Genomic DNA, 27,548 nt, shown 5'->3' with positions numbered 1-27,548 from the left:
TCATGGATTACAATTGTTCTTGTTTTCTCGGTTTCACTGATGTAGCGCTCAAATTCTTTCCCGGGGAAAGTAGGTGGACCTCGCTACTTCAATGTTGGGAACTTGGAGTTATGGGGTGGAGACTCATGGGTAATTAACTCCTCAGTGTGCCAAAATGCATGAACTATCCACCAGATGGGGGTCATAACCCAATAATGATGTGCTCGAGGACAAGTCATCAATCTGTGATTATTTGGCTAACTCGGCTTTATATGCGACATTAACAACGACGTTAAGGCAACGTTTTGTAAAACTCAATAATGAGTATGAAGAAATATGGCTTTTGGAAGTTCTTAACAGTTGGCTTGGAAACCTTTGATTGGCATTGGTTTTCTCCTGCCAGCAAATCGTAGCCCATTCAAGCATTTGGCCAGAGCAAATTGAATTAGTTCACAATTCTGATAAACTCTATGATGAAAAAGGCAAAACAGAACATGCTATTTCTTCCACTAAAAAAAAAAAAAAACTCTAAACTAATAAGAATCTTGTGCACAAAAAATATGCCATGGTCAAATTTCTTGAAGTTGAGCAGGGCCAGATGTGCTGGCTGGAAGAGAACCAGGATAGTTGACTAAATCTATCTAACAATTATATTACCGTATTCTGGTTGAGAAGAGCTTAAACAGCTCAATTGAGGCAAATTAACCTTTGCTCTTTTGTGGAATGTTTCTTCTAACAAACTGAGAGCAAAACATTTCTTTAACTCCGTTTGTGATTAAACTGGGACTTTATGAGGTTAAGAAGTCGATCCCCCTGCTGAGTAGTTCTGTAATGTGGTATCCCTCATGCATCCCTCCCCTTCACACACAAGACCTGACAGAAGAGAAAACACCAACAGCTCTCTCCCTCGTTACAGTGAACATTAGCTGATATTTCTCGTTTAGTCAGTGTTGAAAATGCTCTCTTGTTTTTAGGCTGTAAATAGTGGATTTATGCTTTCGTTTATTATGCTTACTCCATTATTTGACATTGCAGATGTTAAATGTTAAATGCCGTTAATTGCTTAAACATTAGGACTGTCTTGATTACCGTATTTTTCAGACTATATACGCACCTGAGTATAAGTCGCATAAGTACAAAAATACGTCATGATGAGGAAAAAAAACATATATAAGTCGCACTGGACTATAAGTCGCATTTATTTAGAACCAAGAACCAAGAGAAAACATTACCGCCTACAGCCGCGAGAGGGCGCTCTATAATGTTTTCTATTGGTTCATTTCTCTCGGTTAATTTTGATAAATAAGTCGCACCTGACTATAAGTCGCAGGACCAGCCGAACTATGAAAAAAAGTGTGACTTATAGTCCGGAAAATACGGTAATCAATAAAACGAAAAATCTTTTATAAATGAAAATCTTTCATGAATCTAATGTATGGTGGAGCTGATATCTATGGCCGAGGATAAGAGCAAGCAAATGAGGCTATAACTAACAAATAATACTACTTAATATGCTATCACATAATAATAACTGTTAATAGTGTTTCTTTGTCTGGTTGACTGTCTTGTATACATTTTTCTGAAAATTACTGTAATTTTCACATAAACTGATCGCCACTTATAAGCTACTACTAAATATTGTAGAAACTTAATTTTTCTGTAAAGTTGCTTTGCAATGATTTGTATCGTAAAAAGCATTATACAAATAGACTTGAATTGAAAGAAAGTTATCTTAAGTAGCAATCATTTTTATTTTTATAATTTTGTTATTAAAATTGTTTATAATTTTTTAAAGCGTAATACTTTGTGTTTTAAATAAATTGATAGTATGTTAGGATTATTATTATTATTATTATTATTTTGTCATTTATTTCTGTTTATTTAATAAACGGTGTAATCCGGGACTATTCAATTCAGTCATCTTCATGCACCTGCGTACACGCAGGTCGCACATATGCCTTGAACCGTTTTTTTTTTTTTTTTTCACTAATTAGTTTGTCCACAAAGTATTTACATTGCCCTGGACCGTTGTTTCAAAGCCGAAAGAGAAACCGGAGACAGGTTTTAAAGAGATAGTGTTGCATTTAAAGTGAAACTGAAGTCTGTTATTGATAGAAATCAAAGAAAAAGAGAAATCACTCGACTGCTCTGCTCGCTGAGTAACTTCGGTAGCTTTAACAAAGATTAATCTTTATAGTTTTTTCATATACAGTTTATAGTTTATGTGATTAAGATTGTTTTGAGTTCACGTAATTTAAAAGTTGTTGTATGTTTCAGGTGCTATTAAATGGCTTTCAGTTATACTGTAATGTTGAACAGCTGTAATTAATGGCTACAATTAAGGAAAAATTCATTTAATAGAGACATCAGCAGCATTATTGGTATAATTGATACTGGCTTTCATTAATAATAGGCTACTTAGTAAAAATATCCCATTAAACATATTAAAATATACCATCTTTATGTTGTTTCTACAGTACATTAATTTGTAGGTTCATTATGAAATTGTGACAATATTAATATCTTAATGTGTGATTATGGTAATCACAATTAATTAGTATAAAAAAATAATTAGTTGACGGCACTAATTTGAACCTTTTTTAGATGTTACTGTTGGTAATATTAGTTCATTTTACTGCTGAATATGCATTTCAGTTTTATAAGAAAAAAATATATATATTATATCATCATAATTTTGTGATTGCATGTATTAGGCTACATACTGTATGTAGTTGTGAGTGAAGTGGGTTTGGTGCCATGTAACTTTGAAGGAATACATTAGAGTTCAAGGGATCATCTTTGGACTTGTTTTATTAAACTCTACAGTATGTGAGGAGCTCTGTCACTTACTAAATAATATAGTTTTCTAATATTACAGAATATTTTCACAGTGCAGAGATGAGGGCTCATTGTGCTTGCTGTGTTTGCTCTTACCTTCAGTGGTACAGTATTTGAGGCTCAGCTGTGTTCAGTAGGAGTTAGGCTGCATATTGACACGCTTGCACACCTTCCTCAGTCCATTGCTTTATAGAAGTCATCCGTTTCCTGTGATGCCAAAACATTTGTTAAAGTTTGACCAATGTACCTCAATACCTCTTTACCTTTTATAGATACTAGTAGGGATGCACAGATATAGAAATGATGGCCTGTACCAATTTTCATGGTTAATGTTATGCTTTACTTTATAACTTGGATCATATTACTTTTTAAAATGGGATTCAGAGTTTTAAGTTAATTTGAAGGTTTTTAGGATCTATTGAAGTTTTAGAATTTGTCATGCTTCTTATTATAAAAATAAAACTTAAAATGGTCACTGATTTATTGTGCATCCCTAAATATTACAGCATTTTTTTAAATATTGTATTAAATATGTAAACTTTTGTTGCTGTTGTGGTAGCAAGTAAAGATTACTGTACAGTACTTTTATCACTTACCAGATCAGATATTTGATGATTTACAGTTGTGCAACCGTGTGCTAATGTACACCACTACTATTCCCTATATTTTTAAATGCAAAATTTTTGAAATGTCTTTTCTGTCAACCGCTAAGTGTTTATCAGTTTAATGCATCCTTATTAAATTAAAATACTGTTCTGTTGATAATTCTATTCATCAGAGAATCCTGAAAAAAATGCATGACTTTCCACAAAAATACAAGCAGCACAACTATTTTTTCAACATTGATAATAATCAGGAATTTTTCTTGATCATCAAATGAGCATAATTTGAATGATTTCTGAAGAATCGCATATCACTGAATTGCATATGCATATTAAGATATATGAAATATTAGCCAGCAGTTTGTACTGTGTTTTTGATCATATAAATGCAGTCACACACTTCTTTCTCAAACATATTACATTATTACCTTAAATCAGTTCTAACTTGGCTCTAACATGCAAAGGAGTTCACCAGCACCACTTGTGTGTTACACAGATCCATTCTGTAATGCACATTTTCTGTTATTAGAGATCTTTCATTGAATTTTTAATAAATAATGTGCACTTTTTTGAACAGGCCATATATATATATATATATATATATATATATATATATATATATATATATATATATATATATATATATATATATATATATATATATATATATATATATATATATATATATATATATATACTGCAATAATGTTTTAATATTTATCTACTATATACACCATTACAGCCATTTTCCACTTTGCTCTCTCAGCTCAGCTACTTTTTTACTTTTTCAGATTCATTTACAGTACATCATTTTTTTTTTTTTTTTTTGTTAATCAGTCAGCTTCTATATATTTTAATGGTAATTGAATTCTCTTCTTGTCTACATGCTTATTTTTGTTTGTTAGGGTGTTTTAATTTAAAAACGTTCTCATTTCTGAAGTATTGACTACGCTTTCCTTTAGTAGACCTTGATCATGTTTGATAGACTGTATGACTGAATGCAGAGTTCATACAATCCACAGTGTAACCACATGACGTGTGTTATAAGTGTAGAGTCATGTACTGATTCCCCATGCTTCTGCGCTGCTTACTGTGGCTCTGTAGTTAGAGCTGTGTGTGTGTGTGTGTGTGTGAACCTCTGACCCAGTGCTCACTCTCCCGTCCGTTCCTCAGATCGTGTCCAGTTTCAAAGCCACCACGTCTCGTGCAGTGTGTCAGCTGGTCAAGGAGTACGTGGGACACCGGGATGGGATATGGGACCTGGCCGTGACTCGGGTTCAGCCGCTGGTTCTCGGCACAGCTTCAGCCGGTAAATCTGCCGCAGCCACACTTATCTCACCCATTATTTTTAATTCAATTAAGAGGGTTTTTTTGGCACTGTTCTGATAAATCCAAACAGCATACATAGTCAAAAATAGTGTATTTTTATTAGAATCTTAATATCACAATTTCCTTTTCATAAATTTGTTTTACACTAGGTTAAAAAAAGTATTCACTAGGACCTGAATAACAAACATTTAAACCCATAAAAAAAAAGAGTAATCCCAGTGCCACATATTATTTTGGCAAAGCTTCAGACTTTTACCTTTTTTATTATTATTATTGTTATATTTTTTATACATTTTTTCTCAGATTTAGCTTATAAAACAAATACTCGACTTTTCTGCTTCTGCTGGAAAAAAAGGCATATTGGTTTTAAATAATGTAATTATAATTGTGTGGGTGTACTGTATCAGATCAGAATTATGATTTATATGTGTGTACTGAGAAATTTGTGTGTGTTAGAGTGGTGGTTTTTGTTGCTAATTATTGGCATTTCCAAAACTGCAATAATAATAATAACAAAAAAATGTATATGGAGGGAAAAACTAAACAAAACCAGTGTCATTATGTAAACAGACTGACAATTAAAGGGTTAAAATCTTTAAAATGTATGGATTTTTGGTAGTTACGATGTTGGTTTTTAAAATGTATGTCAGTGAATGATTAAAAAAATGTATTTAAAAAATATATGAAGGTGCTTTTTTATTATTGACATCGACATTTTTGTATTCTAAGTTTTTTTTTTTTTTTTTATTAATTTATTACGGTAATTATTTTTTTGATTATTTTTTTTGTTTGTTTTTTGTTTATTTCATATTTTATTGCTGATAAAATTCACCAACCAAAAAATTGTATTTAGATATGCCCTAAATTTTGACATGCACTTTGCTCAAGTTGCAAACCATACACTAATTACACCGTTACACGACTGCATTATTTTTCTAATAATTCAACGGCCCAGAGTCAAATATTCCTCAAGACATCGATCAGATGATATATTTAAAAGGATTTGTCCGGTTTTTGTACTTAAATCGCTATTGTGAGTAGGATTATTTCTTCCGCATCTCATGAATCATTCTTCTTTCTTTAGATCACTGCTCCATGCTGTGGAGCATCGAGACTGGAAAGTGCCTGCTGAAATATGCTGGTCACGCTGGATCAGGTATCAAGATTTGAGCCTGTAACTTTAGTGTTAGTTTTGTGATTGGTATCTTCAGATTTGACATGCTTTCTTGTTTTGTTTTCTTGCAGTCAACTCCATTAAGTTCCACCCAACAGAGCAGATGGCTCTGACAGGTACTGTATACAACTTTGCTGATAAGTGATAAGTTCACTACTTGTATTGCACCTACTATCCAAATGATTCTTTTAGTTTTGGTGAATCACTAGTTTTGAGAATATATTACGGATCAATTAATCATACGCCGTTTCATCAGGGACGTTGATTATGAATGCAAATAGAGTTATTAACATTAACATGTTGCTGATGCATGATGATGCCGTCCAGTGGTTATAACCTGTTATTACACATTAACCCTCTGAAGTCGATTATCGCATATATGCGTTGTGAGTCATTTTCTCCTGATAGCCCCGAAAAGAACTTAAATTGCACTCTCAGTTTTAATCGTACAGATAAGAGAAATACATCAATCAAATCTATAAAGGGTCTACTTTTTGTTTGCATACAGACATAATAACAACAAAACTTTGTGCACTTATAAAATAAAGATAACAAACAAGGTGTGCTGTCTGCAGCCTGTCTGCGCTGATCTTTATTTACAAACACATCATTAAAATGAAGTGTAACTCTGTGAATACTCAATGAAGAGACATGAGAGAGATATTTATAGAAAGCTTGACATGTCTACTTTGAAACTAAACAAGTGCTGCCAAAAACAAATATTATGAGATAAAGTAATCCATATGAAAACAACGCGATGTCTATTTTTCATGTCTCCCTTCACTATATCTAATGTGACCACGCCCCCGCGCTGAACGCGCTATTCAGATTTAAACTGAAGCGCGCGGCTTGAATACCACACCACACAACTGAAGACAGTGAGACTGTTCTTCAAGTTTTTATTTTACTGTTTGCTTCGCGATGAGAGGAACAAGACAAAATTCACCCCAAAACGATGTGATGTGGTTGAGGATTTGAGAAATGGATTTCCTCAGAAAAAAGAATGAAGCACTTTATTCAGCAGAGATCATAAGCATGAGCAAGTGTGTTTTTATTTATTTATATACTTGTACTAGTTTTCACATAACGTGTAAACATTTTACTAGTTAGACTTTTTCCAAAATATAATTCCTGACTAAATGTATAATCAAGTGAAACATTATGAAGTTTCAATAACAATATGCAATACTATACCATTCAAAAGCTTGATGTAAATAATATAAATGTGACAAATAAATGTAACTGTAACAAATGCAACAAACAATGCTGTTCTTTCAATTTACCCCCCCCCCAAAAAAAAAGAATAAATAAAAATATTCTCAGCTCTTTTCAACATTAATAATAATAATAATAATAATAATAATAATAATAATAATAATAATAATAAAGGTTTTTATTCTTTTTTAGAAACTCAGATTGTTAAAAGGATTTCTGAAGGATTGTGTGACTGAAGTAATGATGCAAAAAATTCAGTTTGAAAGTCAGATTTGTTCCTAATAAACCGTTTAACTGCACTCGCAAGTGAATACTAAATTATGTTGTGTGATAATTCAATATATTCTCAATAAACTACAGACATAAAATTATATAGATATATTTTGTCCTCACATTCTTTCTTGTAACTCCTCCCTCTCAGTGACACAGCTGAATGAGAGGCTCATTATGCAGCTCATTATGCGGCCCTTTGTCTTCTCAGGTGTAAATCACAATGATATTCATGATAGTTGACGCCTACTCGCACATGACTTTTACCTTTTAGAAAATTTCAATCAATATATTGTTTCCTATATTGAGTGAGTAAACAAGATGATTTTCACATAATTTAGAAAGAAAAATTCTAGTCTACAAGCTCCTTTTCTCAAAAGCCCCAGGAACCAATGTTCTGTATGTGTTTATTGCCTTATTCAAGTAATTTAACATTTTTAGTTAAAAATACCCTTAGACCATATAAATATATATATTTTTTTTTGTTTTTTTCATAAGACTAAAAATGTATCTTTTTTTAATGTCTTTATTTGTATCTCTACCCGATCTGTCAGATGCTTTTAAATGTGATTTGATCGATGACTGTCCTTTTTTATATAATGCTCCATCTGTGTTTGTTTTGCTGACAGCGTCTGGGGACCAGACGGCACACATCTGGCGTTACATGGTACAGCTGCCGCTTCCCCAGCCCCCAGCAGACACCAGTGTGAGTGTTCACACACACACACACACACACACACACTTTCATTTTTCTGTGTCCTTTTTATGTAATGAAAGCCAGTCTCTCATCCAGGTACCTTGCTTATGCAAAAAGTGAACATGAATACTGAAATCAATATAATTTATTTGCCATTTTTGTGCTCAATTTATTAGTGATGATGATTTGGATGAGTATAGATGTTTTTAGAAGTTAAGCAAATTATGTTTTCATGAAATATTAAAACAACTTTTTTTGTCTTTCAAATAGCACGGAAAGACAAAAAAAGTCATTTTAATGTTTCATGAAAACATAACTTGCTCCACTTCTGAAAACATCTATACTCCTCCGATATTAGTTCTTTAAAGTGAATATTCTGGTTTGCTTGTAAGAATGCCACATTTAGGAAGTATAATGAATGAATTTGTTCAGGAATTGCCATTATCTGTCTTTTGTCCCCTTTGTGTTCCCATTTTTGTGTCCTTAAAGCTACATGATGTAACTAAGAATGAATAAATATATAAATAATTAACACAATGTTATAAATGAGTGCAAAAATACTTTAAGCAAATACATTGTGATAAACCTATAATCCATTTGGATTCTTAAGTTTTAGTGAATCTTTCCATTTTCCTTGTAATTTTAGCTTTTAGTAATTTTGTTTTGCATTTCTTTTAGTAGTTATATATATAATTATATTTTTTTATGTCCATTGTTAATATAGTAGTATCATTTTATAGTGGTACATTCCTTTCTTCAGTTTTAATTATTTCAGTACAAGTTATACTACACTGAAATGAGAAATAGTGCTTTTTCAAAAGTTGGGTTAATGGCTGTAAACGCATATTTTGATGTTAGTTCCTATATTATTTATGAATATATTATTTCAAAGTCTGGATTAGCTTTACATACCTTCATTTCCTGACTCTTTATTTTGTCTCCTGTGATTCAGGCCTCTCTGGACGATGACGGGGACTTCTCTGATAAAGACGAGGCCGACGGCGAGGCAGAGGGCCCCAGTGAATGCCCCACCATCCGTGTGGCCACCACCACCTTGAAGAGCCACCAGGGGGTGGTGATCGCAGCTGATTGGCTGGTGGGAGGAAAGCAGGTGGTCACTGCGTCCTGGGACAGAGCTGCAAACCTCTATGATGTAGAGACCTCTGAGCTGGTGCATGCCCTCACAGGTAAACCAGCCACCGCTCTTCTCCACCGCTGCACCGGATGCTTTTACAGCTTTGCCTGGCTCCTTTGCCAAGGTTTTTATGGGTATATATCTCTGTTTTACGTGTGTGTGGTGTGTTTGCAGGTCATGATCAAGAGCTGACCCACTGCTGTACTCATCCCACCCAGCGTCTGGTGGTCACCTCATCCAGGGACACCACCTTCCGGCTGTGGGACTTCAGAGATCCCTCCATCCACTCCGTCAACGTCTTCCAGGGCCACACCGAGTAAGTCACGCCATCGCGATTTGTACATGACAGACATTTCACTCTATACATAAAATCTGATACAAAGTTAACACTCGCCAAGTGCCAAATTAGAGTAAAAATGAAATTAAAGTACAAAAGGTCTTCTAAAGTCAAGATCAGTTTCTCACAATGCTAGCAGCTTACTAACATTTTTCTAGGAAGCCAAAATACTTTATTATCACAAATCCAGCATGGCAAGACATTTTTGGACGCTGCATCAAGGAAGCGAGAATAGAAGACAGTTTTGTGCCTGGCAGTGTTTCAGAAAGCAACACTTTAACAGATCTAGTGGAGACAACAAAACATATTCTTAATCAAATAATAATGCAAAATATGAAAATAGTTTTTCATGACTAGGGAGAAATAATTATGGCTGATAACTCGTCACTGAAATAAAGCTGAAATGCAATTAAATATTAGATAAAAAAGCTTGAATTTAAAAAACACACAAAAAAAAATCAAGACAAATATTTAAGAGTATACATTTTAGACATTGTTTTAGTTGATGAATGACATGCATTGAACTCTTTTATGAAATGACTTTTTGATTCTGACCAGTAGATGGCAGTGCACTGATATCAAACACAGAAACCTATTTCTCACCTCGCTTTAATTTCATCCACATACGTTTCTTCAAGCCAAGTTAAAGCGAACCCTTTGCTGCTGGCTCTGTATGGTTTGTTTCCAGCCTTCAGTCTTGTGTTTTCCCGGAGCAGTACTCTCGCTGTACTCCGTGTGTTTTGCTGGCGTGTGAAATCAGTTGTGTGCTGGTTCGAGCAGGAACGAGGAGGCGCTGCACTCTTTGATTACCAGGGATTACACGCCGCTCATTATGTTCAAGCCCAACATGTATAATTCTGTCAGATCCCGGCGTAATGCTCTCAAATAGACAATCAGCATAATGAGATTAGCCGCTTCCCACCGAAAGCTCCTCCGAGGAAAGCCCATTACTGTGCTTCACTCTCATTCAGACTGACACTGGCTCTCTCATATCTCCACGCGCCGATTCTCACACACTTCTGACGAACATCAAGCGCTCACATTTAGGCAATGGTGTAGGATCTTTAGGAAATTATATAATTCAACAAATGTTCCTGTGGCTCAGTGGTAGAGCTTTGCATTAGAAGTGCAAAAGGTTGTGGGTTCGATTCCCAGGGAAGACACATACTGGAAAAGAAGTGTATGGCCTAAATGCACTCTAAGTCGCTTTGGATAAAAGCGACTGCTAAATGAAAATGAAACAAATTTCTAATCAGTTTTAGAGGTTTTATCTGAAAGTATACATTATAAAAAACACATTTTTTTTTATTGCTCTTTTATAGTATTTCCTCTCACTTAAAACACCAACTAAACAATCAACATTTGTAAAATTGTTATTACGTAATATATAAAGAGCGATGGTTTTATTTAAATCTTAACATTTATCATAACTTTATTTATTTATTTTTTAGCTCCCAGTGTTTGAGTTTTATTGGAACAAATTAATTTCTCCTGAATATTGTTTTTCTTTTTGCAGAGAGAGAGAGAGAAAGATTGATCATTGCTTCTGTGTTAGGCTATTTTTCGTGTTTCAGTATTATGGTTTTAGTTTGGTCTCAGACAGACTTTTTTTTTCTTTCTTAAAAATGAGTAAATCCATAAAAATATGTATTTTTATGAATACAATTTAAAACAACTGAAATGATCTAAACAAGAACTATTGCAGTATTTACAGTGTGAAAGTGATTAAAACAATTAAAAAAGTTACTTGAAATGACAGAAATTAAATTAAACTCTTTTTATTTGATATTGGTTGCTCATTTTAATTTGTTTTACCTTTTTGTACTAAAATAACTTATATATATATATATATATATATATATATATATATATATATATATATATATATATATATATATATATTTATATATACATGTGTATATATATATATATACATGTATATACATATATATATATATATGTGTGTGTATATATATATATATATGTGTGTGTGTATATATATATATATATGTGTGTGTATATATATATATATATATATATATATATGTATATATATATATATATATATATATATATATTATTAGATGCACACATTCAGATTTTTTTCAACTGAATTTTTTTGACTTCTTGTTACTGTTTTGGTTGCATGCGTGATATGATAATAATACAGTGCAAATAAAATTGGTGTGACCTGACCATTAAACGCCAAAAAATCATAAAGCAAACCCCCTTTTTCGTAGACTTGTATATGTGAAGTATTGTGTATTTGAGTGTTATGAGGTGCAGAGTTGATGAGACGAATCTAATTGTGTTGAATTGACTCAACACTGAGCCCTGAGCAACACTCAACACACACACACACACACACCTGTTTAGCAGATCTTCTCACTGGAGTGGCAAAGTGTAGAAACTGCTGGGAAAGTTACTTTAGGAAAATATTGAGCTTTAGTAGCACTCTATCATTCCAACATTTGGTACTTCAGACATGAATTATGCCTCAAATTGTGCGGCTTTTTGAGGAAAAATGTGCAGTTACTTTTTAAAGTGATCAGGTTTGCAACTTTTGCCTGGCAAGTGATGAAATGAAAGGGAATCTAGGGCCTTGTGATTTTACTGTATAATGCAAAATATTTTGGCAAAATTGGGATGTTATTGAGACTGTTCTTTAAATATAAAGTCTGCGTGTCTCTCTATGAATGGACAGCACAGTCTTATCTTTGTGTGGTTTAATTTAGTGAAATTATTACAGAAATCTATTATATATTGTAATGTACTTCTCAGAGTTTGAATGATATTACAGATTAATATGTAAGGATATCCAACTTTATTTTATTTCAACAGTAAATATATGTTGTGCAGCATTTATTTTTTTATTTTTTTAACAAATTAAAGGAATTGTTTGATTTGCATTTCAAAAACCGCCATAAAACTGTAAACATAAATTCCAGAAACATGAAAACAGGCAACAGAAAAAAAAAAAACCTTCATAAGGCCTTGTTAATGTTAACATTTTAATAAATTGCACAAATTTCACTCTGACATGATTAAATTTAACAAATAATCTCAAAGAAACACGATGCAACTCATTGAGGAACAGTAGAACGTACTCCAATAATATTTATTCACAACTATGAGAAAATGATTTTGTGCAGTTATACTGAAAGTATGTAGTTAATAAAAGTACAGTTTATCTGAAATGAAAATTGTCAACACTCAGCCTCATGTTATTACAAACCCATCAGGCGTACAATAATATAAATCATTACATTGTTAAAGTTTATGAATTCAATTGATCAGACATTTTCCCCTATTATTAAAATGTATTTATAACAGAATCCAGAAAAAAGGAAATTGAATTTGATTTTTTATATATATATAATTGTATCTGGGAAAATATAAAACTGATTTCATAGTTCACCCTCAATATCCAACTATAATCCCAGAATATCTCACTTCAGGAAGCAATCTGAACACCTTAGCCTCAAGTTAACAACAATGCACGGTGGAGTTCTGCACGCACAAACAACATTTTCTTCAGACTATGTAACACCTGACATGGAAAGTTTTTATTTTGATATGTACTGAAAGGCTTAATGAGTGAGAAGTTGGACAGGAAATAGCAGCTTGAATATATCTGCATGCAGATGTGTGTGTGTGTGGGTAATGAGTGGTGTACAGTGCGGTGTGTGTGTGTGTGTGTGTGGGTTGACTGAGTCACACATGAGAGACAGAGAGAGGGTGTTGTGCTGTCAGTGGGAGTGAATGCTCTGCTGCTCTGGGACTGTAAGATGAATGAGCTCTGCAGCGCTCCTGGCAGGAGCTGAGGACCTCCTAAAGACCAGACACACACGCTTACACACCTTCACACAGGCCGGCTTTTTTATTCATTCATGCTGAGAGTGTCTGTGTGTCCATGCATACAGGAGTCATGCTAGACTACCCCTCTCTGTCACACACACAAACACTTCCTACACCTCAGATTTCCTGTTCACCTCACTTTCCTTAAGTTCCTCCACATGAATTCACACACATATATGCAAATGTACACCCATTAAGTCCAAAATCCATCTCCCCACAGCATTAAATAAGCCTTAAAAAAAAAAAACTTGACAATGCAACTCTAAAATACAACTTTTTGTGTTTTTTAATTAAATATTTAGTTGTTTCTCAAAAGTGTGTTGATGAACCATATTTTCTTTGAAGAATGTCCTTGAAAATGTTAGTACACCCTATGAAACATTTGCTCCATTTTCAACATATGTAGGCATTTTGATAAAACTGGAAACTTGATGCGATAGTATTTTTGGGTCAGTGTGATAAAATGTAACACATAACAAGGGAAATTTGATGTAACCTTTTTGCTTCATTAACATTTTCTAGACAAGAAATTAGCATTTCTATTTAAAAATGCAATTCGTTAAAGAATGCTGTTTTTTGTTTATTACTGGAATACAGTGAAAACTGATGTAGGATTTACACTGAAACAATTTACACGCAGAAATCAATACATTTCCCAAATAATCACAGAGAAACAGAAAGTAAAACATTGACTTAATTTTTGTTAACTGGACATACTTCAGAATTTTTTTATTTATTATACTTTTTTTCACAGTGTGTTTGACCAAAAATGAAAATTCTGTCATCTTTTAGTGATCCTCATGTCCTTCCAACACAATGAGACTTTAATTCATGTTTTAAACACGAATGAAGTTATTAAAATGCGAGTGATTTCTGTCTGTCCGCTCAAGTTGATGCACCCAAAACATTGACTGTACAAAAAGTGCATGAATCTTAGTTTTCTAAAGATGCATGATTACTTTTTTATATGATGGAGACATTTAATTTAGGCTTTTATTAAACATTGATCAAAGTACAAACATAGATCACATTAAATATGGTAAACCGAAAGAATTTCAAAATGCATTGCTTGCATAATGCGCAAAAACAAACCTTGCATGTCATGTTTATATTTGAATAAAATAACTCACTGATTACTTGATTAATGTCTTTATTAACTTTTTGAAGCGTCAGAGTTTTGGGTGAAAGGAATGTGTGGAGGGACTGAAATTGTCAGATTTCATTAAAATGTCTTATCTTTGTGTTTTTAAGTGAACGAACCCTTCAGTAAATTTCTAATCCACTATCAGCATGTTTTGTTATGGTGCATAAATACCTATAGTTTTCATGGGGTGTACATACTTTTTCCACAGCACTGTAGCTGGATTTAGACAACCGATACCAGTGGTATCCATCTGAATGGTCTTTTGTGGACAGTCCTTACAGATGTTTTACTCTTAGAATATGTAAGAACAGGATTTATGTCTGTTTTATGCAGACTGAGGCTCTTAAACGGCTGTACAGTTTCTAGTAATGAGTGTAGTTTAGCTCAGTACATTTGACATATGCCTGTCTCACTTCACTAACCAAGAGCATTGGGACACACCATGAGCGCAGCATTACGACATATGGACTCTTAGATGAAACATTCAAGCCTTGGCCCACTGTTTTTCTGCTTCTAGCTGCACAAGTATTGAAAACTTTAAAGAGTAGCACTTTTAGAGCCAGCTAGTGAATGCTGGTGCTTATGGACACTGGAGCGTGACCAGAGATGTAAAGTGTCGTACAACTGAATATATCTAGATATGCACATGAAATCTATTCCATCTTGTTTTGAATTGCATGATGATAATACCCATGTCATACAAATATTGTGATTATTGGCTAAACTGGATCAAGCAAGTCAATGAAAAACCTGGTTTTGTATTTGGGACCAAAAGAGAACTTGACTCGGACTTCGCCTTTTGATTTGATACTTGACTTGAATGGAAAAATGTATTAAAGTGTGAATTTGTTCATGCTGGCACTCAAAAGGGCCTGGAATGACACCTCCTAAACATCTAATGATGGTGCTGATGCTAATGAGTGGTGCAGTACAAATGAAACATGACAGGAGTGTTGCTGTGCACAAGAGCCCGTGGTGTTCGCTGCCTCGGTCCTCTTTGATCTGCAGGGCATTTCCTGTCAGAGCTGCTATCTGTGTGTCAGGATGCTTAGGAGAATATCGCCAGTGTGCTTGATTTCACACAGACAGAGGGAGACGCACCTGCTGTCTTGGGGAATGTGTCAAAATGGGTTTCTCACTGAAGAAATATCACAGCTGGTGTCTCCTTTGAGACATCATGCAAATTCTACATGACAAGCCCACCTATTCCTGTTACTCAGACTCAGTCTGGCAGTTAAAGATTCAGGCTGGAGGCCAAAAGGCTAGTACAGACTTATTTATGAACCTGTGATCAAGACAGAACTTCTAATTGTTTAATCTTAAAGAAATAGTTCAGTTTACTCTTATGTCTTTCCAAACCCATATGACTTTCTTCTGTTGAACGCAACTAAATCTTATACTCACCTAAAGGATTATTAGGAACACCTGTACAATTTCTCACTAAAGCAATTATCTAATCAACCAGTCACATGGCAGTTGCTTCAATGCATTTAGGGGTGTGGTCCTGGTCAAGACAATCTCCTGAACTCCAAACTGAATGTCAGAATGGGAGAGAAAGGTGATTTAAGCAATTTTGAGCATGGCATGGTTGTTGGTGCTAGACGGGCCGGTCTGAGTATCTGCTCAGTTACTGGGATTTTCACGCACAACCATTTCTAGGGTTTACAAAGAATGGTGTGAAAAGGGAAAAACATCCAGTATGCGGCAGTCCTGTGGGTGAAAATGCCTTGTTGATGCTAGAGGTCAGAGGAGAATGGGCCGACTAATTCAAGCTGATGAGCAACTTTACCTCTCGTTACACTGATGTATGCAGCAAAGCATTTGTGAAGCCACAACACACACAACCTTGAAGCAGATAGGCTACAACAGCAGAAGACCCCACCGGGTACCACTCATCTCCACTACAAATAGGAAGAAGAGGCTACAATTTGCACGAGCTCACCAAAATTGGACAGTTGAAGACTGGAAGAATGTTGCCTGGTCTTCAGATGGTGCAGTCAGAATTTGGCGTAAACAGAATGAGAACATGGATCCATCATGCCTTGTTACCTCTGGTTGTGGAGGTGTAATGGGGTGGGGGATGTTTTCTTGACACACTTTAGGCCCCTTAGTGCCAATTGGGCATCGTTTAAATGCCACAGCCTACCTGAGCATTGTTTCTGACCATGTCCATCCCTTTATGACCACCATGTACCCATCCTCTGATGGCTACTTCCAGCAGGATAATGCACCATGTCACAAAAGCTCGAATCATTTCAAATTGGTTTCTTGAATATGACAATGAGTTCACTGTACTAAAATGGCCCCCACAGTCACCAGATCTCAACCCAATAGAGCATCTTTGGGATGTGGTGGAACGGGAGCTTCGTGCCCTGGATGTGCATCCCACAAATCTCCATCAACTGCAAGATGCAATCCTATCAATATGGGACAACATTTATAAAGAATGCTTTCAGCACCTTGTTGAATCAATGCCACGTAGAATTAAGGCAGTTCTGAAGGCAAAAGAAGCTCAAACACAGTATTAGTATGGTGTTCCTAATAATACTTTAGGTGAGTGTATATTGTCACATGTGTTTGTTATCATTCAGTGCATGGAAATGGAAATTTACACCTAATTCCAGTGGGAGTTGTGTGTCTCATACCAGAGTTATATTAAATATATTTTCTTATGTGAAGGCACAAATAAGACTTAAGAGCATTGAAGGGGATTTGATCATATGACTTCATAACTTTGCGTTGACAGTAGCTTCTTCTTTTGTGTCCGTGGAAGAAAGAAATTCATGCCAGTTTGGGTGTGGACACTGCTGTGGATACAGAATAAATTCAGTTTTAAATGCATGTCACGTAATTATAATTCACAGCTATGAATTTCATACATCTCAAACCATCTTGAAGACATTTCCCAGCATCAGCAAGAGCTTTAACCACATGCAAGTACTTTAGCCATTGTTTTATAAAGCTCATACTCCAGCACTGCATCACTATTAAATGCACATGCAGCTCTTCCTCTAATGAGTCTTGACCTTGCTTGTCAGTGGTCCCAGGAGGAACGGAACATTCCCAAAATATCATTTGAGTTGTAATAGGATTTTAATCAAGCTTTTAATCTATTATCGGCCCCACCACTGCCCCCACCCTTGCTTTCCGGTGGCAACCCACAATGTCAGAAAGTGTTTCCACGCTTCACTTTGGATGTGAACTGTGCCGGAGCGAGCCAAGTAAAGCTGTTAAATACAGCCAAACCCAACTCCAAATCTTTAATGCAGCAGAATTTAGCCCCTAATTAAACCTTAATATCATGTCAATTCAAATTAGCATGGCTAGAGGCAAGCAGAGCACCACTTCAGTTTTTTTTTTCTTTTTTTTTTTTCTCCATTTTTCTCTCCCTCGCTCTTCGGGAAAAGGGAATACAAAGAAGAGAGAAATGTCAGCAGGGAATGATGTGATAGATTAGAAATATTAAGGTCCATTAAATGGAAGTGTGTGTGCTGAGTGGAGCAGTTAAATGTGCGCTGTGACCCTGAGGGTTGCTGACATTCCTGCTGTTCACCCAGACTGTCTCAAATCACACACACACTCTCTCCGCCTCATTTTGCCTCAGCTGTTGGTGTTCTCATGCCCTGTACAGGAGCAGAGGGTGGTCCTTCCAACCAGGGAAAGATGAGTTTAATTTCACAATGATATAATTTGTTGGGAAGATTCAATTCCTGTAGCAACTCAAGCTTCAACACAGAAGTCACAAGTTTTGTTGTTTCACATCATTATAAAATCTGGTCCACAATGCAGCTTATTCTGGCCAAGAATTGGCCACTTAAAGTGATTGCAAGCTAGGATTTGTGCTCTGAGATTTCTGCATGCCATTGACTTTCAAATAGGATAAGCATCATCATGCTTCCAAAAGTTTAGCCCTCAGTTTCACAGACAAGACTTAAGACTAAAAGACATGTTTGAGCTATTTTACCTGAAAGAAACATGCAGTGACATATTTTTAAATATGTGATATGTAGTCCTAATTGAACTATGCCTTAATACTGGCTTAATCTAAGCCATGTCTGTGAAAGCAGGCCTAGATATTTTAAATTCTGTTTTAAACATACTCTGACAAAGGAAACTTGACCAGTGAGAATTTCAGACAATCTTTTTTCATACGGACTCACTTCTTTTCATGCCCTCAAGTCTGATTCCTTAGATAGACAACTTTGACTTTGGAGTCGCTAGGCTTTCTGGTACTCTTTAAGTTCTACCTTTCCTAACATCCCTGCTTCAGTCGATGTCAAAGCTTTTGACAGATGGCAATTTAAAGTAAATTAGATAAAATAAAATAGTAGACCGTAATTGTTTACAATTCAACAGAGTTGATCAGAATTGAACTTGCTAATACAGGTGCATCTCAATAAATTATAATGTTGTGGAAAAGTTCATTTCAGTAATTCAACTCAAATTTTGAAACTTGTGTGTTAAAGGGGGGGTGAAATGCTCGTTTTCACTCAATATCATGTTAATCTTGAGTACCTATAGAGTAGTACTGCATCCTTCATAACTCCAAAAAGTATTTAGTTTTATTATATTCATAAGAGAGAGATAGTCTGTACCGATTTTTCCCGGAAAAACACGAGCGCCTGGAGGCGTGACGTGTGGGCGGAGCTAAAGAATCACGAGCGCCAGTTGCTTTGAGAGCGTTTGGAAGCTGTGACAGCTGTGAAGGCTGAAACTGAACGAGAGCAGCAGCAGCAACGACTCGCTCCGAGCGGGGCTCGAACCCGGGTCTCCGATGGGAGGGGACGCACTAACAAGGAGGCAGAGATATTTTAAGCAGTTTTACTCACCGCCTGTGGTTCCAACACACGATCGTGACCCTTTTTCGTTGGGATTGCATCATCCTTAAGAAATAAACGATACGCAAATCCGTCGTCAAACTGGGCCTTGTTTGTAAAACAAGCATTTTAGAAATGCAGGGAACAAACACAAACACTTGCACAACTCCGTTGATGCTCTGTAAAAATAAACTCCATCCACTGGTCCCTTATGCTGTTTTTTCTTTGGTAATCTGTGCAGGGTTGTCTTGCCCTGGCAACCAAAAACACACTCCTTTTGTAACATTTGGCGACGCTCTCGCTCTGATCAGTGATTGTCTGTGCACAGCCTCTCTCTGCTCTGCTATACGGGAGCGCGCGCTCTTCCGGCAAACGTGCCCTCAAGACCCATATAAGGAAATTCCGCTCCATCTAACGTCACACAGCGCCATACTCGAAAAAGACTTTCCGAAACTTGGGACAAACCGGAAGGAGTATTTTTGGAACAGAAATACTCCTTCAAACGTACAACTTAATTTTTGAAACTTTGTCCATGTTTAGGATGGGAATCCAACTCTTTAACAGTGTAAAAAACTCAGTATGCATGAAATAGCATTTCACCCCCCCTTTAAATTAATTCAATGCACACAGACTGATGTAGTTTAAGTCTTTGGTTCTTTTAATTATAATGATTTTGGCCAACATTTAACAAAAACCCACCAATTCACTATCTTAACAAATTAGAATATGGTGACATGCAAACAGCTAATCAAATCAACACCTGCAAATGTTTCCTGAGCCTTCAAAATGGTCTCTCAGTTCAGTTCACTAGGCTACACAATCATGGGGAAGACTGCTGATCTGACAGTTGTCCAGAAGACAATCATTGACACCCTTCACAAGGAGGGTAAGCCACAAACATTCATTGCCAAAGAAGCTGGCTGTTCCCAGAGTGCTTTATCCAAGTATGTTAACAGAAAGTTGAGTGTAAGGAAAAAGATGCAATTAAAAGAACCAAAGACTTAAAGTTTCATAATTTGAGTTGAATTACTGAAATAAATGAAATTTACCACGACATTCTAATTTATTGAGATACACTAGTATGCAGCGATAGAATCCGTAAGCACAAAAAAAGTTTCACATACACACAACAACATTTTCAAAACGATTCACATTTATACATATCCGTGACAATGGCCAAAAACACTGTATTATGTATGCCAGGCCAGTAGTTGGCACTGTTAGTAAACAGAACTTTAATCCACACTTTTATCAAGAAGCATTAGCTAACTCTTGAGAAGCAACAGCAGTACCATGTACTCCTCCATTGTTGTGTATGTTTGTTCACGCTTGCCTTTAATATCACATACTGCACATGTCTACATGCATAACACGTACTATGTACACGCATGACGTCACCATTTTCAAAGATTTCATTATTGGGTGATTACACAGCAACTATAACGGTGGCATTTTCGAAAACTTGAACTTTGAAACCCATTTTCAAAAATAATTTTTTTAGTCCCCAAAACGCAGCTGTCATGTAAACAAACAGGCAAAACACATACAAAGTTTCCAGTTTCTGGGTAAAAACGTTGTGTAAACGGCCCCTGAAGCCCCCTGAAACAGACCCAAACCTGTCCACCTTGAAATCCTAAAGTTGTGTAGAAGCAAAGCAGTCAGATTGGAACCGTTGAGTTCTGCCAGAGCATGCCACAGCATTTTTAGGCACTATACATCAGGCAGTAAACATGCCAGCTTAAACTGAGACTGCCCAACAATGTTCAGCAGGCCCACATTGCCGCCGTAGACCGCAACAGACGCCACAACACACTGAAACTCGACAAAATGTGTCTGTTGCCATTTGTTGCCTTCTGTTGGTGCAGTGTGAATTGGCTTTTAGGAGTGACACTGATGATCATGAGTCACGCATAAATATTTGTTGGTGATAAAACAGAAGCTACTAATGAGAATGCAGACATTGGAATTCACATGATCTGCATCCTGTTCTGTTGGGTACTGCAAAGAATAAGGCTACATTAACATTGTCAGCTTTTGGGATTGACAACCGCATTTACTTAAAAGGTGTGAGTCTCGAAATGTTCACACAGCAACTTAAATGTCTCGAATATTGTCTGGATGAACAAGCCCTGTTTTCCTTACCAATAACCATTGCGACAGTGACCAAACTAATATCAAAGATGGCGACGTCCACAAAACTTAGTCTAATCAGTTCGTGACAAGAATCCAATCGAGCCGCAAGTTCATCTGTCAAATGTTCATTAACCAACAGCAGCTTTATATTTGGGTGGAGAGTGGAGCATTCAAGTCGCGCACAGAACACAAAACTGACAGGAGCGGCTCCGGTGGAAAACTGACGGGATCTGAAACTTTCAGATGACACACAGCTCATTTCTCCGTCACTGTTCTAAAAATTCATGGCTGTGAGTTTGGTTACAGAATGCGGTCATCACACCCGTAAATAACCGTTCTGTGTGTGAACGTAACCGTATTAAGGGCTCAAATACAGGACTGACAACCTTATTCTACTACTGTGTGAACGTGGCCTAAGAGTGTGGAGAAAAGCAAATCACCCTGAGCACTCTCTAGCCTCTCTGTAGGGGTAATATTTCATGCCAGTAAAATAGATAATCTTCCTTTCAAAGAATACTTGAGTGCTGAGCTGGTTACTTTTAGGGGATGTGGCAATTTGCTGATGCATTTCGTTCAAAGTCCCACGTCACACTTAATTCAGGCACAAAGCCTGCTGGAGCGTTCTAGAGTTAAGAGTCTCGCTCAAGAACACAATTATTATGCAGCAAGTTTGTCATCTCGGTCATACAACGTCCCACTACCAGGTTTCAGCAGCGACTCATGATCAGGATTAAATTGGTGTCCTTCACATTAGCAGCCATGATCCTTGACCTTCTGCAACTTCTGTTTGATACAGAACAATCTTACGTGCACTTCATGAAAACCATGCACATTTGTTCAGGATGACAGTTTTTGCATCAAGGTGCACTGAAGCATGTTTGATGTGTGTGAGTGTGAGAGAGGTTTTGTTGACGAGCTGTTTGTTTCTTTCAGCACGGTGACGTCTGCCGTGTTCACCGTTGGGGACAATGTGGTGTCGGGAAGTGACGATCGCACTGTCAAGGTGTGGGACTTGAAGAACATGAGATCTCCGATTGCTACCATCCGCACCGACTCAGCCGTTAATAGGTAAGAGCAGCAGGTTGGTGAGGTGTAAGACCGCTTCTGAGACTGTTGTTTCTGAACAAGCAGAGACAGCGCTGTGCCCGTTTTAGAAAGTTCTGGCAAATTGGGAAACTTTATTCCTCAATAACAAGATATTCTGAAAGAACTAAGGGAAGTCAGGCTTCGGGGCCAGGAATAGTATGGAAGATTTGGATAATATTTTAATATAAATGTATAAGCCAATATAAATGGCTTACAGATACTGTAGCGTCTTGTTTCCATTAAGTGCAATACATGCTATGTGTTATTTGTAAAATGTCTAAACGAGGGGAATGAAAATAGCCTTTGTCAACAAAGATGTCTGGCATAAATAGATGCTGTCTTATTTTTTAATAATTTAGTTTTCTTGATTGTTCTAATCTGAAGGATAAGTGTCTCGGCGAACCAAAGAATCATCGCTCTGCCACATGACAACAGACAGGTCAGGCTGTTCGACATGAGCGGGGTCCGTCTGGCCCGTCTCCCTCGGAGCAACAGACAGGTGCGTTTCATTATTACTTTTTGCTCCATGTCTGTCAAGTTGACTAACACATTTTTTTCCCCTTATGGTCACAAAGGCTGCATTTATTTGATTTAAAATACAATATAACAATACTTTCAATAATAATAGTAATTACCGTATTTTCCGGACTATAAGTCACACTTTTTTTCATAGTTTGGCTGGACCTGCGACTTATAGTCAGGTGCGACTTATTTATCAAAATTAATTTGACATGAACCAAGAGAGATGAACCAAGAGAAAACATTACCATCTACAGCCGCGAGAGGGCGCTCTGTGCTGCTCAGTGCTCCTGTATTCTACACTGAAGACATAGAGCGCCCTCTCACGGCTGGAGATGGTAATGTTTTCTCTTGGTTCTAAAGAAATGCGATTTATAGTCCAGTGCGACTTGTATATGTTTTTTTCCTCAGTATGACGTATTTTGGGGCTGATGCGACTTATACTCAGGTGCGACTTATAGTACGAAAAATACGGTATAATATAAAATAACTTTTTTCTACTGTAATGCATTTAAAATCTGAAAAAAAAAAAATATACTAATCTTAAAATTTTGAATGGTAATGTATTATCAGATTTAGGAATATGTTTTCTTATTTACAGCTATATTTTTAGCAAATATTCTGGTAACCTTTTACAACAAGATTTATTAGTTAACATTAGTTTACTACATTATTTAACATGAACTTAGAATTAATAAATGCTGAAGAAGTATTGTTTATCTTATTTAAAGTTAATTTCAGTATTTACTAATGCATTATTAATCTCAAAAGTTGTGCTTGTTAAAGGGATAGTTCACCCAAAAATCTAAATTATGTCATTAATGACTCACCCTCATGTTCGTTCCAAACTAGTAAAACCTCCGTTTATCTTTGGAACACAGTTTAAGATATTTTAGATTTAGTCCGAGAGCTCTCAGTCCCTCCATTGAAACTGTGTGTACGGTATACTGTCCATGTCCAGAAAGGTAAGAAAAACATCATCAAAGTAGTCCATGTGACATCAGAGGGTCAGTTAGAATATTTTGAAGCATCGAAAATACATTTTGGTCCAAAAATAGCAAAAACGACGACTTTATTCATTTTTGTCTTCTCTTCCATGTCTGTTGTAAGACAGTTAAAACAAAGCAGTTTGTAATATCCGGTTCGCGAATGAATCATTCGATGTAACCGGATCTTTTTGAACCAGTCACCAAATCGAAATGAATCGTTTGAAACTGTTTACGTCTCCAATACGCATTAATCCACAATTGACTAAACTTTTTTAATATTGCTGACACTCGAATGATTCGTTCGCGAACCGAATATGACAAACTGCTTTGTTTTGAACACTCTCACAACAGACACGATCTGTTGCTCATTGTTTTTTCATGTTAGTTAATACATTAACTAATGGAACCTTACTATAAAGTGTTACCGATATTTTATTATAGTTGCATTTTATTTTCAAATTGAAAGTGAACTATTTCAATACATATTTATATGAATACATTTGTATACTTTAAACAGTGTCAGTTATAAATGCACATTTAAATATACATACATTTATAAACAATTTAAACCAATAAGCATCACTAAGTGTTGAGCCACATCCCTTTAACTATTGCATTAGCGTGTTTTGTATCTTTTTGTGTGTCCTGACCACCATGTTGCATTTGACACGCAGGGCCATCGGCGGATGGTGTGCTGCTCTGCCTGGAACGAGGAGAACCAAGCTTGTAATCTGTTCACCTGCGGCTTCGACCGTCAGGCCATCGGCTGGAACATCAACATCCCGGCCCTGCTGCAGGAGAAGTGACACGCTCGCCGTTCAGTTTCACACATACAAGCTTAACACGTTCGTCAGTGCCACACCTGCAGTAGATTTTAAAAGAACACATTCACGTTGCATGTGACCAGACTCAGTTTTTCATCCCAGTTTGGCGTCTGTGGTCTCTGACTCGTGGTCACCATCACCATCGTATGTGGAAAAAAACTCAATTTCATGGATATTTTACATATCTAGCCCTGCGCTGTCTGCTCTGAGGTCATATAGTGTTGTGAACTTCCTCCCAGTCTTGTTACCGAGACCCGTCAATCCTGCGAGGCTGGGACATTGCTGAAACGTTCATTCCTGGCCCACCGCTGTTACATTCAATTAAATTTCACTTCAGTGCTATTTTTGTTGTGCAATGTACTTTGTAAAGATATCTTTTTATTTTACAGTTGCATTTTAGAGTTCTTTATTGTTTAGTTTTTTTGTATAGAGTTCTGCTTTGCTCTTTATAGAGATGAGATGTGCAGAAGAAACGTCGAGCACTCTGCCTTTGTGAATGGAAATCAAGCAATCACATTTACAGATCCGCACCTCCGCGATGTTCTGATGGGAGCCGCCGTTCCAGAAGCCTGTCAGTATTACCGCAGAACATTTGCATGAAAAACCCCGTGAACTCCGTGAAATACGTGAAGCGAAATGCTGTATAATTGCGGTGTAATCTTGTTCACTCTATTGAAAACCAGCTTTGTAAGTATTGAATGTTTACGAAGCCCTACATTTGATGTTCACTTCCATTTCAAGGGCTTTCAAGTCGTGTAGAAGTAAATATTTGAATCAGCGCGTCTGAATTCAGAACAAGTTCACTGCTGTAGTTTTATATTGACGTTTCCGATGTTGTGCTGTCCGTCAGTCATCATCGGACCAAATATCAATGCCTTGCTCAGTGTGATCTGCTGACACTTGAAAGGCTTTCTGATGTACTTCGTGAACCACTGTGCTTAGCTGTATCTACAGAAACAGGACATTCATTATATCTAAATGGAAGCTCTTCCATCAGTGTGTTACAGTTGGTATCGTTACACCAGAACTACACTGGACCGTGCTGGGAGTCTCGGAGGAGAGTGTCTGTTAACTCTGTTAGGTCTAACAAAAAGATGTTTATGATGCAGTGTATATTTGCGACGCCATGTTTAATGGACTGTATTTGACTTGAGATGAAATGTACGCAGTGAAGCATAGAAAACGCTCAGAAACAACAGTGCATATGACCCATCAGAACGTCCTTCCAACATTTGAGTCGTCTTTAACTTGCTATAGTGTTCTGTGGGGTATTCTGTATTGAGCCATTTCACTCTTTTTATTTGAGAGCAACTTAATTTGCTGTTTTGGAGAAGCATATCGCATCATATACTAATAATAAAGAGAAACCGAATCTAAATCATTCACTGCTGGGCCTCAGAATAAAGTGACCATGTCTTTCAACAATCACATTGTTTTGGTTTAATCTACAATTGAATTGTACTAATGGTTGCGTGTGTACAGCAAACAGAATCAAGTCAAAATGTAACACAACATTTTAGTCTTTATTCACATAAACATTCACTTATAACTCAAGTGCAATGTACACAACCTTAGCAGCATATGCTTTTGGGTTAAAATTGAGATATATCTTTAGGTTATCCTCTTAAGTGTCCTTTCCTTTTTTTTTCTTTTTTTTTTTTATACAAATTTTTACAAAATGTACAGTCATTAGTACAATATTGCCATTCAATCATGCCTTACAACTGAATTACTTAATGCAGTTTTGTCTGGGGCTGTGTGATGAAGAAAATGTTCAACTCGAACAATAAAATGAATGTTGCAAAAAATAAATAAAAAGTGAAACACTTTAAATAACCAGTACATAGAAGTCCAATAACGTACTTTTCTAACTGGGTTGCCAGTGTGGTGGAAATAACTATGAAAGGGATCAATCCATTCAACATCAAGTTGAACATTTTAGAAATTGTGGGGAATAGAATAAGTCGAGATCACAGAAAAAAGAGAAAGGTAGGTAACGCTGGGTCACATTTGATCGGTCAGTTTCACCATCTTCGCATTGATATTCTATTAGTAAAAATATAATTTAAGCTGGGATGGATTCATTATTTAAAAAATAAATAAATGAATAAATACTTGACATCAGACATTAAAGGGGTCAGAGGAAGATTTAAATATATTTGCCACCACTAGGTGTCCCTGTAACATCTTGAGCTGTTTGTAAAGGGATGATGCATGATATCTCAGCAAAGGTTGACAGTGGAATTTGAAAATATATACTGACTGAAAGCTTATGAAAAACCACATGAGCTGTGATAATCTACTCAAAAGCAGTAACAAATTATGCAATAACAATGAACTATGCAATGAAAGGAATCAACAATTAATAAAATAAAATAATCGTGCAACAATAAACATCTTTCACAGACAAACAGTGATAGCTTGACACCACAGAAAAGTGTAAATCTATTTTTTATTTTTTCAAAGACACGAATGAGATGTATTTTAAATAAACGAATGCAGGAGAATCACTGGTCAAACCTCGGGTAAAGAGCATACATGTGCTTGCTTTGTAAATGAATTCATCAACTACGAATTACTCCATAATCACGGATCTCTACTC

General features: G+C 36.2%; 1 protein-coding gene across 3 annotated transcripts in view; it reads left to right on the top strand.

The window, feature by feature from the left end:
* LOC113066045 (WD repeat-containing protein 37) overlaps positions 1-26,374 on the top strand; it is a 35,757-nt gene extending 9,383 nt beyond the window's left edge. For all 3 annotated transcript variants that reach the window (XM_026237632.1, XM_026237635.1, XM_026237636.1), the window contains 9 exons: positions 4,593-4,728; positions 5,833-5,904; positions 5,994-6,038; positions 8,037-8,113; positions 9,057-9,291; positions 9,414-9,555; positions 22,462-22,596; positions 22,999-23,113; positions 24,797-26,374. In XM_026237632.1, the coding sequence (XP_026093417.1) occupies positions 4,593-4,728; positions 5,833-5,904; positions 5,994-6,038; positions 8,037-8,113; positions 9,057-9,291; positions 9,414-9,555; positions 22,462-22,596; positions 22,999-23,113; positions 24,797-24,928 (1,089 nt within the window). In that variant the 3' untranslated portion in view covers positions 24,929-26,374. The remainder of the gene's footprint in view (positions 1-4,592; positions 4,729-5,832; positions 5,905-5,993; positions 6,039-8,036; positions 8,114-9,056; positions 9,292-9,413; positions 9,556-22,461; positions 22,597-22,998; positions 23,114-24,796) is intronic.
* Positions 26,375-27,548: the final 1,174 nt, after the last annotated feature.

The sequence above is a fragment of the Carassius auratus genome, chromosome 49 (genome assembly GCF_003368295.1).
Source record: "Carassius auratus strain Wakin chromosome 49, ASM336829v1, whole genome shotgun sequence".
NCBI classification, from domain to species: Eukaryota; Metazoa; Chordata; class Actinopteri; order Cypriniformes; family Cyprinidae; genus Carassius; species Carassius auratus.
This window is presented reverse-complemented; position numbering and strand designations above follow the sequence as displayed.